Genomic DNA, 15,661 nt, shown 5'->3' on the forward strand with positions numbered 1-15,661 from the left:
GTATGTGAACTTAATAATTGTTATTGAACAAGGAATTTACTCCAGCTGTATTGTATGTGTATTGTATGTGTTGTACAGACTTGAGCCGTACAACTGTTGATTCAGATGACTAAGGCAGCTGCTGGATGCATGATAACAGGAATTGATGCACTCCTGATGATAAGTATACCCTGAGATGAACTGATTGTATGTAGGACATTGCTTGTACAATAAATTATATAATTATACCTACTTTATTGCTTAATGTACGATCACACTGATTGGCAGATTCTAAATGCCCGATGCTAATTTTTGGCAACAATAATTTCGTTCAAAATTGCACATAGGTATATTCAGTTATTGCAGCAGTTCACGTAGTAGTGAATTATTAGTTAGTTAGTGTACGTTTTTATTACTGCATGGTTTGTTATCGCATGTCTTAATTGCTTGCGAGATTGAGGTGGTTGCAATTTAATCAACGTTGTCACAGTATCCAAACTAATCTACAACAAAATCAAACCTTAACTAATACTTACTAATAATTATAGAAAGCTACAACAAAAAACTACAATTTGTTTGACTCTGATTAAAATATGCTAGAACAATCGTTAAAAGTTCTCCTTGTTGAAATAGAAGCGGGCTCGTGTGGTATCCCCGCTCTTTGTGTATTCATTGCAGTAGCGGTGGAGGTTGTGGGAGAGCACTGACGGGCCACAGAAAAACACTCCAACAGATGTGCTACAGGGAGAAGTACTCGATATCATTGAGATTGGCTGCCAAATACCGTAGTAAGGTATAACCTTTGAGGGTCAATATAAATTTCGCCGATTGGCAACCAAAAATGCGAGGGTGTTCAAACTAATGAAGTTGACCCATGAAATTTTAATTTGCAAAATAGAAATTACTCACCAGGACCATTACACAACACTAATTACACGTATGTTAATTGTACGCAAATCACTATATACAACAGCTCAAAGGAAGACTAGGTATACTGTACGAGTGTGTCTAAGCGATAAATTCCACTTGTGTGACCGTGATATTGCTAAATCAGCAGCATAAATTTTGATACAATTAGCCTAGTGAAATTTTGTTGTACAACATTAATTATGAAATACTATGGTCACATGACTGGATTAGGCACATCTGCCAGTTTTTAACTTACATACAGTGGAACCTCGATTATCAAAATGGGCATGTCCCTTAAATACGCCTGCGCATTGCAGCTGTTACCATGGAGACATGCCCGCTTATCTTCTGCACATGCACAGACAACCATGTGGCACTGCTGTTACCCAATTAAATGGGTGGATCAAGGCATAGTTTATCTATTCGATTATCTCACAATTTATTCAGTTATCCGGCCTGCCTCTGGAACCAAGGCGTACTGATTATTAAGGTCAAGTATGTCGCTGAGATCAACCAGTTTTTAACATACAGTATGCATGTATGTTAAAACACATGTATACTATGCGTACTTACTTAGGGTGTGCCTGTGAGATGCTGTCAAACTCTTTGTTCCAGTCAGGACGACCAAAGTGCGTCTTTGCCTGGAGACCAGTGATGGCATCACGATCGTCTCCCTCTTGCAGCATAATGGAAAATGCCTGACTGTCCTGCCAACCTCGAGTCAGGTAGATGTGTGTGTCCAAGAAATCACTGCAAATGTACGTGTACATATAATTATGTAAGACAAAACAAAACATTTACTCGACGTCATGCACAGCGAAGAGGCTTGACCTACATGTAGTGTTTTTTATTAACACCAGCTATTATGCTAGTAACATGTGCATGTACAGTGCACAGTTAGTATACCTTATCCCTTTGCTGGCCATTTGAGACTCCACAGACTGCAAGAGGTCAGCGAACCACTCAAACGCACTTGGCTCTGGGCAGATCCAGTAGAAATAGACCTTCCTCAGTTTAAGTGCGGTGTCCTCCTGGGTGAGCTTGTAGAAGACAGACTTGAGAATTGAAGCAAACGGAGTCACCCCAATACCAGCCCCCACGAGCAGTCCAACTTCGTGAGAAAACACATCCTCACTAGCCGTCCCGAATGGTCCATCCACAGATATACTGTACAGAATAAAGAACATGAAGTCACCGTACACATGACATTGTATCTACACAAAAGGAGATGGTTGGCTATGATATGCATGAAGAAACGTGCTACACAACACATGTTCCAACTCACGTGGGTAGCTCCCAGGCCTGTTGGAAGTCTCCTCTGCCCACCCCCAGCTGTTTGGCCACCTTCTCTGTCCAATCTCCCACTATACGAATGTGCACGCTGAAATAATCTTCCTCTGGAGCCTGCAGGTACAACAATAATGTAGATATTTCAAGTTACTGTAATGAAGGGACAGCTACTTCATTTGCAAAAGATACATCTGTACAGTACTAAATGTAATGCACATGTGCTCACATAATGCTACAATAAACGGCACTCACAGAGGTGAGGGTAAAGGGATGCCACTCGAGGAAGGCCACAGAAGGAACGTTGATAAAGACATACTGACCAGCCTCGGCAAAGAAACCTTTCCTCCTCATCTGAATCTCAAACGTTTTGGAAGGGTGCTCCACCACCTTCACAATAACCACATTACGCAGACTACGAATGAATCGAATTATGCGCTCTATTATGTATATGATCAGTCCACCCAGCATGTACTTCCACGACTGTGTGCGTGTTTGTGTGTGTGTACAGGGGGGGGGTTAGTGGAGTGCAATGTAAAATAGGAACTCTCTTACACAAGGTGCGGCAGCACTGAAGGATGCACCACTGCATAGGGTAGTTCCATTGTCAAGTATAATGGTGTTATTATTGGCGCTCATCCTGGTAGTGTGTCCTTCATAAGTATCTCCAATTACACCGCAGAACTTAGGGTCATGAATGTTTGAGCTACTTAGATCAGGAGAGTTATTTTGAAGCGGCAGTAGCTCTCTGAAAAGGGAAGCAAAATATGAAATCACATCAACTGATACAAAAAAATATATAGATGCTAGCTTGATGCATACAGTGTAACTGTTGTGCATGTGCATGTCAACCCAAACAGCATCCAGGTGAGCAGACTCAAAATACAACAGAACGACAGATAGACTGACTGACTACTATAACCCGTGGAACACTAAATATAGCAACTTTTAATCTAAAAATAAATGTAACAGATGTATAATTTAATGAACTTACTGGAACTGGTGAAAGGCAAGGCCCAGCAGGAACACAATGAAGAGGTGGTGGGTGTACCAGAAAACCTCAAAGTAGGAGCGACGAATAAAGTCGAAGGATGAGGTTACCATCAGGAAGAGAGCCACTGTGATTATATGGCCTGTGATGCCAGCAGCTGTCGTGAAGCAAATCGTGATGGGGTCCTATGCGTGTGTTGCAGTGAGGTTATTAAGTAGTAACTAAGTGTGTAAGTCTATTAACGCACATTCAATTGTACGAAGAGTAAAGGAGAAAAAAACACTACAGATACATGCAATGATGGACATGCATACTGGATCAAGGTATTGTATAGTGGTGGCGTTTTCTATTTGTATGAAGGTCATTCGGACAAGGATGCCTGGCCACATTACAGATGGACACGCATACTTGGGGATTGATGTATTGGCCATTGTATACATGTAGTGGTAGTGGTCTTTCCTGTTAGTATGAAGGTCATCCAGGACCAGGATGCTTGGCCACAATACATGTACATGAGTACGTTGCATGGTCTTAATTCTCAGAGACGACCATACAAGGTGTCCAACTGCACATGCCCCCATAAATACCAACTCACTATTTGTACGCTTGCAAGATTCGGCTGTGCTTCAGTAGGCACATTCCTCTTTTCCCAAGGCCACTGTTGATTGAGACGGCGCGGCCCTTGAGGAGCATTGTTATTAGCCAGGCTGACCAGCCTTTCATAGTTGTACCAGTGAGCTATGACGTGCATAGCGCTGGAGGCGATAATGACCCAAGCTATGGCCTTGTGAAAAGTCAGGTTCTTGTCCAGTATTCGTCTGACGGTACGGGGAGGGCACTACGAGTAGAAGTTGAATTTAAAACTAGTACAGTACTACTGTATTCATCTGTCTACTGTATTCATCTGTCTCAACTCAATGCCGCATACTGATAAAGAGAATCATGAATAACAGTGCCATGTATTACGATGTATTTATGCATGTAGCACCCACCCTGCCAGTTCCCCTGATAAAGGAGATGAGGTTTCGGCACACTGGGAGCAAAATTAGAATGACGTTGAAGTTAATGGGTAGAGACGGGCCTCGAGCAAACGCCAGAGCCTCCTATAAGAGAGAAACAAAGTTTAAAGCACATGTCGACATTACAGGGAGATTGTACAATGCCTATGGTATTCTTAGAATGGACGAAATACAGCTTCATATGATATGCATGCTCCCTAACAAATCATTCACAGATCATATTTAAAGGCGCACTGTTGTACGGTTTGTGTATAAGCACCACATTATACGGGAGGTTTAGTTCTAGCTATGTGAAATATGGCCTCTGATTTCAGCCTAATTGGCACCAGCCCACACACACAAATGCTATGTATGTACAATTAGTAAGAAAAACATACTTGAGTGGTCTCATTAGGCAGCAATAAACTTATACTATGGTTTATAATTATTTGCACCATCGATACTTTCAATATCGGTGGTTTCCGAGCTACGTGTAGAATCGTTTCGGTACACATGTTTAAGCTTGCTATTAAGCTTGCTATTAGCACCATAATCTGTAAAAGTGATCAATTGAACCTTTTGCACTGTGAGGTACGATAAGCACAGTGTGAGCAAATTTCGTTCACGTGACTACTGATTTGATTGTGATAGTGGCACTTGGCCAAGAGCATTTGGAAACAGGATGGCAACAAACCTATCAAATTTAGCCATGCACATCCTGTGTGGTGATGGCTTTATAACAAGATTAGCCAAATTAGCATACGCAGGTGTCTACATGATTGTACTTTTACATTCATTCTATCTCTACAAACCAAAACAGAACTAAACAAACGATTTAACTAGAATGAGCAGAGGCGAATTTCAATACACGGCATAGAAGGGGTCACCTGGCCATTTAATAGCAGTCCAGAAATTACATGACTGCTGTGCACATTAATCATATGCCTAAAGCATTGCAGCTACCACTATTTTTAAATGGCTTATGAGGGTCACATCATTATTTAATTTACCAAACACTGACCCTTGTTCGTATTCTCATATAGTAGAAACGATCAGAGTCCTGGAACAGGAAGAACTGGTATAGGAACAGCGCAATATTGATGAGCATGTACGCTCCCTGCAAGAGAGAGCACAAAAGTTAACCTGACAACATCATATCAAGCAACATGCTAGTGCAGTTGTGATATAAAATAAAGTGGACTGAGTTGCATTTGACTTGCATGCATTGATGGAAGTACTAGTCTTTACAACTAGATTAGGGGCTCACTCACAAGCACTATCCACTTTGGAAGCTCGTTGATCACCCATCCAGACGCCATGGCTTGCTTGAATAGAGCTAGCTAGCTAGCCCTTGAGAAAGTTTTATATCTCTGGTTCTATGTACGTATACGCTGTTACGTAATCAGCCACGCCCAACGCTTATATGGGCAAATTAATGTAAACATTACAGAACACAAAAGTCAGTCAAAAGATGGCGGACGGCAAAGAGCTTGTTGATCTGTTAGAAGGCCGTATTCCCGAGGCTAGGAAGCAGCTTAGGGACAGCCATAAGAATCTCGCGGACCTGGCAGCCTACTGTGAGCACAACTATGTCGAATCTGGACAGGGTGGGGCACAGTTGGAAGAAACAAAACGGTATGCAGCACAATCACTGGCTAGTGTCGCCTATCAAGTGAATGTATTGGCTGTCGGTGTGTTGGAGCTACTGGACAAGCAAATGAAGCAAATGGGTGAAATGGAGGCCAGTATACATCACATTTCGCAGGTATTTAAGATATTAAAATATGTGCCACATGTGTAAACTGTGTTCACTCAACAGTACATGCAGTAGCTATAACTATGTAATATCTTCTGTACATTCAGATTCAGCAAAGGCTATGTGTACATACTTCTATTGCTAAGCTTTTTACGATAGTCCATGTACAATCGTAATTATACAATGCATGATTTTGTACATGTAGGCTACATGTATGTTTGAGTCATGATGGCATGAAAACATGGCTGATTGTTTTTATTGTTTGGTTATTGTCAGAGCATATGTTCTTTAGTGCCACATGAATCTTATTCATTGTATGTGCCTAAGTAATGGCAATGCTGTCACATTTTTCACATCATCCTCACAGGCAGTGGACATCCATAAGGAGAAGGTGGCTCGCCGTGAGATAGGAGCTCTGGCCAGCAGCAAGAATATCACCCGGGCACAAAAGGTGGTCGTCCCGGCACAGAAGGAAAGACCCCAGAAGTTCTTTCGACAAAGACTGGATTTCACGTGTCTAGATGGGATAGGGCATGGTACCAAAGTGGCTGACTCCACCACCAGGATTGATGAGCGCTACAGTGGCAAGGAGGTGAGCGAGCTTATCCTGCCAAGTTTTAGTGAAACCATTATTAGTAGCATTCCTTTATGATGGCTCTTACAATAGCCAAGTACATATCTGTATGTATTAATTCTCAGATCTGTATTTTACGTACACTAAAACCACCAACATCCTTTAGAATTGACATACAATTTACTGTACATATGCCTCATTCTCATACCATGCAGGCCCCTATGGAGATGTCCTTGAGCAGCCTGGGCAGCAGTGGAAGCATCGGCAGAGCTGCTGGGATCACTCAGAAGCAAGAACAGCCGTCCTTTACTCGACCCATGGCACCGGTCGCTCCCATTGCTCCAGTCGCCCCCATTGCCCCCTACACTGCTCCCCCTATGGCCCCCATGGGAGATCTCCCACCACCTCCACCCATGACCAACATGGCCCCACACACTCCCCCAAGTATGTTGAACCTATGCAAGTTACTTCGTGTACCTGCCGAATTCGGTCGTTGAACAAGTAGAAGTATGTATAGAAACCCAATTGCATTACACTGCCCGTCAAATCTGTCATGTATCTTACGTATACCCAGTGGCCCCGATCCCACCCGGCCCACCCCCTGTGTACACCTCTGCCCCGCCACCTCCTCCACCGATGGCCCCTGGTCCCCCTCCACCACCACCAGGACCAGGTGAAACGTCGTACAAAAGATTTGCCAACCCATAGCCATAATCAATTCTTCTCACACAGCTCCCCCCACAGCAGGATACCAGGCCCCTGCTCCACCCCCACCCCCACTAGGTCCTCCCGGAGGATATCAGGCACCTGCCCCGCCTATTCCACCCGTAGGGTACCAGGCGCCCGCACCCCCACCACCTCCACTGAGTATGGGATATCAGCCGATGGCTCCACCTGTGGGACCTCCAGCTCCTCCACCCCTACCTGTAGCAGCAAGTAAGCAAACATTATCATTATTCATGTATATACATGTACAACTAGTAGCTCCTTTTTATGCCTCGTGTGCGCATGCACAGCAAAGTACACAGTTTGTCTGTGTGTCTGTATGTCTTGTGTGTAGATTGCTACAGATGATGTTCAATGCTGAATGAAATGCAATCAAGATTTTCTATAGGCTTCTAGCACATTTTCTTGGATTGAAATTTGTGTGGAATTGCAAAATGGTGCTTCATTCTCGAGTTATGGCTAGTTTCAAGGCTGTTGCAGACTCTTCAGACTTTTGCGTAGCAAAATCTGTTGATAAAACTTAGCTACTCTACTTAGTATTAGCTCTGCACTGGAACGCTAGCTATTGGTAGCTGCAAGAGTGAGAAAAGAGCTGCAAAGCCACGTTTATAGCTTGCCATTATATGGACTTTGAAATTTCGGCAGTTTGCTGTAGCTTTATTGCCGTAAAGCTTTGGCACCTCCACTGAGGCACCAGCACTCCAAGGTTCTTTCATTTAGCAGGCATTCACTCTGATACATGCATGTACAACACAATGTACATTGTACATGCATGTACGTTTGTTTATACATGTTGAGCCCAGCTTCAATACCATGATTTTAAAAGCATGCACAGTATAATTATAGTACATGTATTTTGAGTTTTTCTGCTGTTTTGGGTTGTTGACAGTACAGCTGTAATTGTAAATAATTATGTACATTTTGTGTAACGCTTTTTTGTCTCTACTTGCAGCTGGAGGTCCGCCTGCTCCCCCTCTCCCACCTATGGGAATGGGGGCTCCACCCCCACCTGCTCCGCCCCCTATCGGTGGACCTCCTGCTCCTCCGATGGGTGCTCCAGCCCCACCTCCACCACTAGTTGCTGGGGGAGCGCCGCCACCACCACCACCTCCTGGTGGTCCAGGTAATTTTGAATACTTGCAATGAAGCCTCTGAAAAAGAACTCTGTCAAGACCCTATTACGTTTATACTGTGCCGTTCGGATCAGAGTTTTCTCGTCACATATATTGTATCCCCTAGTTACCTAAGTAACTGCAATCTATCTGATCCCATTCCACAGGAGCTCCACCCCCTCCCCCACCCCCACCCCCTGTAAATATTCCAAAGAAGGTGGAGATTCGTCAAACAAATTCCAAGCCACCTACACCCAAACAACTGCCACCTCCCTCTCCTGCGAGCTCTGGCCCATTTGGATTCAACCCTGCTGCCATCAAGCTCAAGAGCACTGGGTCTAGGTTAGTCGCTGGTCGTGGATCCACTGATAAGCCCCCCAGCCAGCCATCACCCAACTTGGCAGACACACGTGGCAAACCCTCACCTCAGGTGGCCCCTCGACCCACTAGATCCAATAGCCTGGCTAGGAACTCTTTGACTCAAGACACACCTCCTCCACCGCCGCCTGGCCCACCAGCAGCTGCCCCACCCCCTCCTCCACCTGGGCCTGCTGGAGCACCCCCTCCCCCACCCCCGCCACCACCAATGGGATTTAATGGTGAGTACTCACTAACATTGTGTTTTGGCCATTTTTGTGGGCATACAGTACGTACATTATCATATTCTTCCAATCACAAGGAACAATGGCATAGAAATTGGTGTAACTGATATCTCGAGCAGTTAGATGACCTTTTCTTTTTTCTCTCCAGCAAATAAGAGCTCAGAGCCTAAGTCGCCGGTGGTCAAGGCTGCAGCTCCCAAGCCCAAACCTGCTCCCACAGGAGGTGGAGGAGGATTTAACCCTGATGACATCCTCAAGGCTCGCTTGGGCGGGGCCAGGAGGACCAGCAACAAGGCCCCGGTTGAACCACCTCCCCCTCCTCCACCGCCTCCACCCTCCTCTGAGCCAGACTGGGCACCACAAACCTATCTAGAGAAAGGTAAGGCCGGTGTGTTGTCATTCATTCTTGTATGTAGTACTGGTGTGACTTCATGCATGTCTGTGTGGCAGTGAATCCAACTAGAGAAAAATACTCTCATTTTATAGCTGTAGGCCAAATTTGAACATACGTATCATTTGTAGTTCCCAATTTACATGTACATGTTGTGCATTGCCTGCCCGAGCAAGCATTACCGTATCTTTCATACGTACCTTGCACCCCTCCTCATAGTTGAGGCCTTGTACGACTACAGCAAGGACAAAGACGATGAGCTGTCGTTCACCATGGGAGCCACAATTTATGTCGTCAAGAAGAACGATGATGGATGGTACGAGGGTGTCTTCAATGGAGTCACCGGGCTCTTCCCGGGGAACTATGTGGACGCGGCCGAGTCAACCGCCTAACTGTGTTGATACTTATTATGTTCTAAACAATGCTAGATTGATCAGTATTTTCAGAGTTTAATATACAATGTCATTCATTTTGTTGTGCAAGTGCAGTATATAAATTAGGGTGTGGATAGTGTGATGTCATTGACACACGATTTTATTTCAATGTGGGCAGTGACTTGTGGGTGTGCTAATCACATCATGTCAGCCATGCACCACAATGGCATGCGGTACACGGTGCAAAGAAAGTCAAGCAAATAAGACGCTGTTTTCCCTCTAACAAGGACCCAAGTATGTTCTCACATAAGCTGTTTATCAGCTGCAGTATTTTGTGTATCCTCTACCCTGTTGTGATCACTGCTGGAGAACAAAATGCTGCTCCACACCCATTTAACTTTGTAAAGTTTGGTAGCATATTGTCTCAACTAAACTGCAATCCTAGCCGGTCAACGATCTGTAACAGCAGTTGGCCTAAGCCATTTATAGGGAAACATGTACGTGATGTTACGACAATTGTTCAGGGGCTTGCCATATTAGTGGGTTATGCTTTCTCTTTAGTGATGTCCTTGATTTTTTTGTCTGTTGTCTTGCTGAGATGTCGGGTATCAACTAACTTTGGTCTGCAAAACTCATCATTTGATCAAGAAATAATGCCAATTATTATTGTAGTTTTGATCATGTTTCAGCTCTCCACATTCCCATGCATCTGGCAAAGGCCCAGGGCCATGCGTAGTAAACCAGTGATTGTGCTCCCATACTTTGAGAAAGGCTTCATTCAGAGTGTATATACCGAAACAACATCCATAATTAGACTTTTGTTGTTGCTATCTGGAGATGTTGAACTGAACCCTGGTCCTCCTCCTAGTGGTAAACGTAGCCATACTGAGGAAGCATCATCATCTGGCTACGAGACTGAACATCTTCCTATTAGCAACGGAGCAATGATACCGGATTCAACTGAAAAAGACTCTTCGCTCAATAGTGAAGGTTCAATGTGTAGTCAATCAGCACAGGTTGATACTCAATCTTTTGCAGGTCCTCGAAGTGCATATTTTAGTTCTAATTTTTCACGTCCTGTGACCTCACAAAATGGTCATCGATTTGATTCACCTAATATAACTCATCCCGACAATTTAGATTCTGAACCGGTTAGACCAATAAGAATGAGAAAAACCCAGACGTGTCCTGATTTTATGCCAAGGGGACTTACAAATAAAGTGGAGTTCGAACAAATGATAAAAACCCTCAAGAAGCAGGCTCCTCTTCGTAGCTATTCCTATCCAATGTCTTATTCAGTCATACAAAATGCTGCAACAAAACAATCCTCCGACTTGATACTCCCATCTCAATCTGCTACTTTGTTAGATCCTGAAGACCCATATTTGATAAAGCTAAAAAGCCGTGTTAAAGGGTTACTTGAGAATGTGAAAGGATGGAATAAAGAAAATGGATTCCAAACAAGCATAGAATCTGAAACATTAATTCAATTCTACCTCCTCATTAATCAGTTATATCGAGCTGGGGGAGAGTGTGACTTGTGCTTGTTGTGCGGAAAATTAAAAACAGGTAAAATAGATAGTCATGTTTTTCCGAGATGCTTACTAGAAGCTTTTAGCAAAATTCATTGTGACGGTGAAAGTAACTGTGTTTTCGATCCAAGTACAGGAAAATGTATGGGTGCAAACTCATTAACACTACCACTTTTCTGTAGTAGCTGTGAAATGGATGCTTGTGATAACGAATGTCGTCTTAAAAACCTTTACATTACAATTATGGCAAAAGGAGACAAGCAGATAAAGATTACTGACGATCAGGTTCAATGGTTAAAGAAAATTTTAGCTATTCTAATGTTTCGAGGATGCCTTACAGGGATAAACTTTTTAGTAGAACAAAATTTCTTCAAGCTAATTAAATGGCTCATTGCATTGCGCAAGTTTATTCGTAGTGGTGAAGATGACATTTCTAAACGCCTTGCTTTATATTTGATTCCAAACAACCCATTTAATCCCAACAATGCTGATCCCTCCTACATTCTTGATTTTGTTCTGAGATGCCCGAGCTTCACCTCACTAGTACGAAGCAAAGGTCGAACGTTCTTCTACACCCAGTTTGATTGTTTTCACTGTGTATTACCTTTCGATGATGTGGAACAAAAGTTTGCTTGCGATGCATCAATGACTCACGTAACAAATTGTTTTTTCACACATAGTCCATCAAATGTTTTTTACCTACCTTCTTCTGAAGCAATGAAGCGCAATTTCCCTTCATTGTTACTTCAAGTTAATTGCTGGAGAACATTAGAAATGGAAATAATTCTTCTTAGAAATCAACACATCGGGAAGTGTTGTCGTATAGTAACACCTCGTTTTCCCAATAGAAGTTCATATAATCCAGTTTTGCCAAACATTACTTGGCCAAATGAATTACGTAATAATGAAGTTCATAATTTTGATGATCAACTTGACAAGGCTACTCAAAATGAATATATAAGGATTGCTCACGATTCGTCTCCTTTTGTTTCTAATCAAATAAAAGAAATTAGAGATTTGATTAATGGTAAGGCAGCAGTAATTGAGCAAAAAAGAAATCTTCAAAGTCAATATGACAAGCTAAAGAATAAGTACAAAAAAAAAATCAGGAAACCCAACAGCTTGAGAAACACATTTCTGAACTAACAAAGGAAAACAAATGGCTTAAGCAACGTGTTTCTGGACTAGAAAAGAATTCTGAAACAACATCCAACGATTATACAAATCAACCTACATTAGCAGTTGTGCCACAACAGTCAAGTGATAGTATGGCTTCTGCAAATAATGGTACGTAACGGTTCCCATTTTTGTCAATCTACTATCAAAAGTGTATGACTTTGGTACCACATTGTAGAACGACCGACTATAGTTTTGTGAATTAATCGTTTGATTTTTGTATTTGAATGATTTTTCATCTGGTTGCATGGTGTCTGTGTGCATGTGCTGGATAATTGTTTTGTTTCTTTCCACTTCCAGGTGGAGATCTGCCTGCTCCTCTGATTGATACTCTAGCCCCACTTCCACAACTCATTGCAGGAAGGGTGCAACCACCACCTCCTGGTGGTCCAGGTAATTTTTTTACTTGCAATGGAGCCTCTTGAGAATGAACTTTCACAAGACCCCATTACTTTTAAAGTATGCCGTTTGGATCAGTGTTTTCTCGTAACAGTCTTAATTACCTAACTGCTGTTTCCATTCCACAGGTGCTCCATCCCCTTCCTCTGTGAAATCCTTAAGGCGTCAACTGGATTTTGAAGCTGCTAGGGAAGAACTAAGGGGAGAACATCAACATCAACCTACTTTTGTTGTGGAGCCAATTGATTTCATGGCTTCTGCAACTATTGGTATGTTGAATTCCTATGCATGAGTATATAATTATGGCCAGGAGCCCATAAATAAGAGAAGGAGCAGTTGACTATCGGGATCACGTGGCTATGACTGCATTTCCATATATGCAGCGTCACTAAGTGGTTGAATCCCTACACGTGTTATACACAATACAGGGCTGCGGTTTGTAAGCACTTAGTCTCTTCCATAAAAAGAAGAGTGCGGTTACACCGGCAATTACAAAACGTGATCCCGAGTATACGTTGAAGTTATAGCCGCTCCTTCTCTTATTTATGGGCTCTTGGAGTCCTGGTATGGCCGTGTATATACTTCATGTAACTTGTGTGTACTTTTTTCACATGCCCTAGCATACCATAAATTACGTTACGTTAAATTACTGACCCACTCGTGTTTATGTCGTAAGACGGCCCGATATTGATTTTATGTGGGCACGCATTATGCATGTGGTTAACCTCGTCCCATGCTGATCATCATTCAGAACACTGCCAGTTTTGTTACCAGGGTTTCTCTTTTAGGGTTTCAAGGGGTGATTGACAGGTGTAAGTACGAAATTTACATGCTCTAAGCAGGTGAAAAATTACCCACCAACTACCTGATTAAAACAGTGATAACATAGCTGGTAATGTTCACGGTGACTAGGCCCTGATAAATTATGCTCGGTAGCATAATAGGTCTCTAAAGAATAATTGGGAATAATAGGCATCAGAGGAGGTCAGACACCACTTGACCTTTCTGCTAATTATGACCTAATTCTTCACTACCCACGCTCTGCTAGATCCGCCCAACTAGTACCGTATTACTGCGAGCATCAAACATTTGCGAACTTTGCGATGGTCGATCAATTCGCAACAATAAAATCCGCAAAACCTAAATTATTACTAGTAAATACACACGATCCTTACCAGAACGCAATAGTTAGATCGCAAAGGGTCAAATTTTCTGCTGATTTGGCTCATTCGCAAAGGTTTTACCCGCAAAATATTCTAGTAATACGGTACTACAATAGTGGCTGTGGCAACATTTGAGACAAGCCGCAACTAGATCTAGACTCTGGAGACGACCTACAGTAGCCAGCCTAGCCTCTTGATCTGCCAGTTCTCTAATCACCTGTTAATCTGGTCCTAGTCTACAATCAAAATATAGTACACAACAGGATTGTTTGGAAACAGAGAATCAAACTGACAGGAAATAAACTCTAAAGCTAGAAGATCAAGAGGCTAGGCTACTATGCATAATTATGGTAGTCTCCAAAGTATAGATCTAGTTTTGCCTCGAGTGTTGCCACGGCTACTATTGTACTAGTTGGGCGGATCTAGCAGAGCGTGGGTAGTGAAAAGGATTAAAGAATAAAAAGTTATAATTAGCATAAAGGTCAAGTGGTGTCCGCCTCCTCTGAATAGGCATCAAATGTTTATTTTTGGTAAAGATAAGTTTTGCATAACGATGTTCTCATGCAAAAAATGGTTGATGGATCAGTTCAAGTCAGCAAGATAACACTGAGAACCATAATTATTATGTCGTGTGTCAGTTGTGTGCTGTGTTTATGTCTACGTCTTAATTTTTATTGTCACATTTTTGGGGAATAATCAGATTTTGGATTTTTTATGAGAATAATAGGCACAAGATGGGTGAAAAAAAAGGCATATTTATCAGGGCCTAATGGTGACTCCACCCACAGAAAACGAACTCCCTTTTCAAACCAGTCAAGATTTAGCAACTCTATCTCCATTACCACCTGGACCAGCAGCTGCCCTTCCTGGTGAGTATATATAATTATTACACTTATGGGAAACTGATTCACTCATTGTACTTACTGGTGGGCGTATTTTTTGAAAGAAATTATATATAAAAACTTCACTTAAAGGGGGGGGTGGGCGTAATCTTGGTAGAATACGGTAATCTTCCTTGAGTAAATGACTGCATGTAGAAATGTTGTGGTGTTATTGAGCTGAGATCGCTGTATAATTACTATGTTTTGCAAGCATTGCAAAATAAAATCGCAAAACCTATAACTGAATTACTCGTACTTGTATTATTGACATCACGATCCTTAATTACCAGATTGCAACATTTTCTGCCTCGTTTGGCTCATTTTCAAACACTCAAAAAAATACAGTAGTATACGTACCATAATTCTCAACATGTCATTCAAAAATTTGAGATTGCAATTGGCACTTTCATGTGTACGTGATTGTATTCTATCTCCCCTGAGTACATATCATAGTTGGCTATAATTATTTTCTCTCACACAGATTTCTTAAAAAAGAATTAACGAAGACAGAAGAATAAAAATATAGAACCTCACAAGAATAAACGGACTTATTTAGTAACCATTTTTTCATCTTCGAGATCACAGTCAATTTATCTCCGTCAGTAGATCTATAGTTATAATTATGTACTCGGTAGGCCTTGGCGGATTTTGCTCAATTGGTTACCTAGTTTCTTGTTATTCTGCTCTTTTTCTTTTTCATCTACATGTACCTATATTTTCTTTATGCTTATACTATCAATAATTTGTAGGATGTCTGAGACATAATTATATAGTATAATTATGTACAAACAAGAATATTCAGGAACCAAGT

General features: G+C 42.2%; 3 protein-coding genes across 3 annotated transcripts; 2 read left to right on the top strand and 1 right to left on the bottom strand.

Moving 5' to 3' along the window:
• Positions 1–443: 443 nt before the first annotated feature.
• On the bottom strand, positions 444–5,580 carry LOC135350097 (cytochrome b-245 heavy chain-like). The gene is made up of 11 exons (XM_064548810.1): positions 5,436–5,580; positions 5,186–5,281; positions 4,159–4,269; positions 3,762–4,004; positions 3,170–3,351; positions 2,731–2,923; positions 2,431–2,658; positions 2,174–2,292; positions 1,795–2,055; positions 1,462–1,638; positions 444–717 (listed from the first exon to the last, which is right to left on the bottom strand). Exons 1-11 carry the CDS (start codon positions 5,481–5,483, stop codon positions 588–590), a joined length of 1,788 nt encoding a protein of 595 aa, XP_064404880.1. The 5' UTR covers positions 5,484–5,580; the 3' UTR covers positions 444–587.
• Positions 5,581–5,587: 7 nt separating this feature from the next.
• LOC135350096 (abl interactor 1-like) lies at positions 5,588–9,802 on the top strand. Its single transcript, XM_064548809.1, has 9 exons — positions 5,588–5,929; positions 6,288–6,512; positions 6,710–6,938; positions 7,069–7,167; positions 7,227–7,430; positions 8,173–8,343; positions 8,500–8,931; positions 9,083–9,313; positions 9,545–9,802. Exons 1-9 carry the CDS (start codon positions 5,636–5,638, stop codon positions 9,715–9,717), a joined length of 2,058 nt encoding a protein of 685 aa, XP_064404879.1. The 5' UTR covers positions 5,588–5,635; the 3' UTR covers positions 9,718–9,802.
• Positions 9,803–9,884: 82 nt separating this feature from the next.
• LOC135350101 (uncharacterized) lies at positions 9,885–15,603 on the top strand. Its single transcript, XM_064548815.1, has 5 exons — positions 9,885–12,518; positions 12,708–12,800; positions 12,935–13,075; positions 14,758–14,838; positions 15,332–15,603. Exons 1-5 carry the CDS (start codon positions 12,500–12,502, stop codon positions 15,349–15,351), a joined length of 354 nt encoding a protein of 117 aa, XP_064404885.1. The 5' UTR covers positions 9,885–12,499; the 3' UTR covers positions 15,352–15,603.
• Positions 15,604–15,661: the final 58 nt, after the last annotated feature.

Source organism: Halichondria panicea, chromosome 16, assembly GCF_963675165.1.
Source record: "Halichondria panicea chromosome 16, odHalPani1.1, whole genome shotgun sequence".
NCBI lineage: Eukaryota > Metazoa > Porifera > Demospongiae > Suberitida > Halichondriidae > Halichondria > Halichondria panicea.

Bases quoted from the DNA above. Each gene is read 5' to 3' on its own strand.
- LOC135350101 (XM_064548815.1), top strand. The intron at 13,076-14,757 runs GTATGTTGAATT...CTCCACCCACAG, and splicing joins CATGGCTTCTGCAACTATTG to AAAACGAACTCCCTTTTCAA. The intron at 14,839-15,331 runs GTGAGTATATAT...TCTCTCACACAG, and splicing joins ACCAGCAGCTGCCCTTCCTG to ATTTCTTAAAAAAGAATTAA.
- LOC135350097 (XM_064548810.1), bottom strand. From the start codon at position 5,483: ATGGCGTCTGGATGGGTGATCAACGAGCTTCCAAAGTGGATAGTGCTT. The intron at 5,282-5,435 runs GTGAGTGAGCCC...TCTCTCTTGCAG, and splicing joins TTCCAAAGTGGATAGTGCTT to GGAGCGTACATGCTCATCAA. The intron at 1,639-1,794 runs GTATACTAACTG...GTACATTTGCAG, and splicing joins ATGGCCAGCAAAGGGATAAG to TGATTTCTTGGACACACACA.
- LOC135350096 (XM_064548809.1), top strand. From the start codon at position 5,636: ATGGCGGACGGCAAAGAGCTTGTTGATCTGTTAGAAGGCCGTATTCCC. The intron at 6,513-6,709 runs GTGAGCGAGCTT...CATACCATGCAG, and splicing joins AGCGCTACAGTGGCAAGGAG to GCCCCTATGGAGATGTCCTT. The intron at 8,932-9,082 runs GTGAGTACTCAC...TTTTCTCTCCAG, and splicing joins ACCACCAATGGGATTTAATG to CAAATAAGAGCTCAGAGCCT.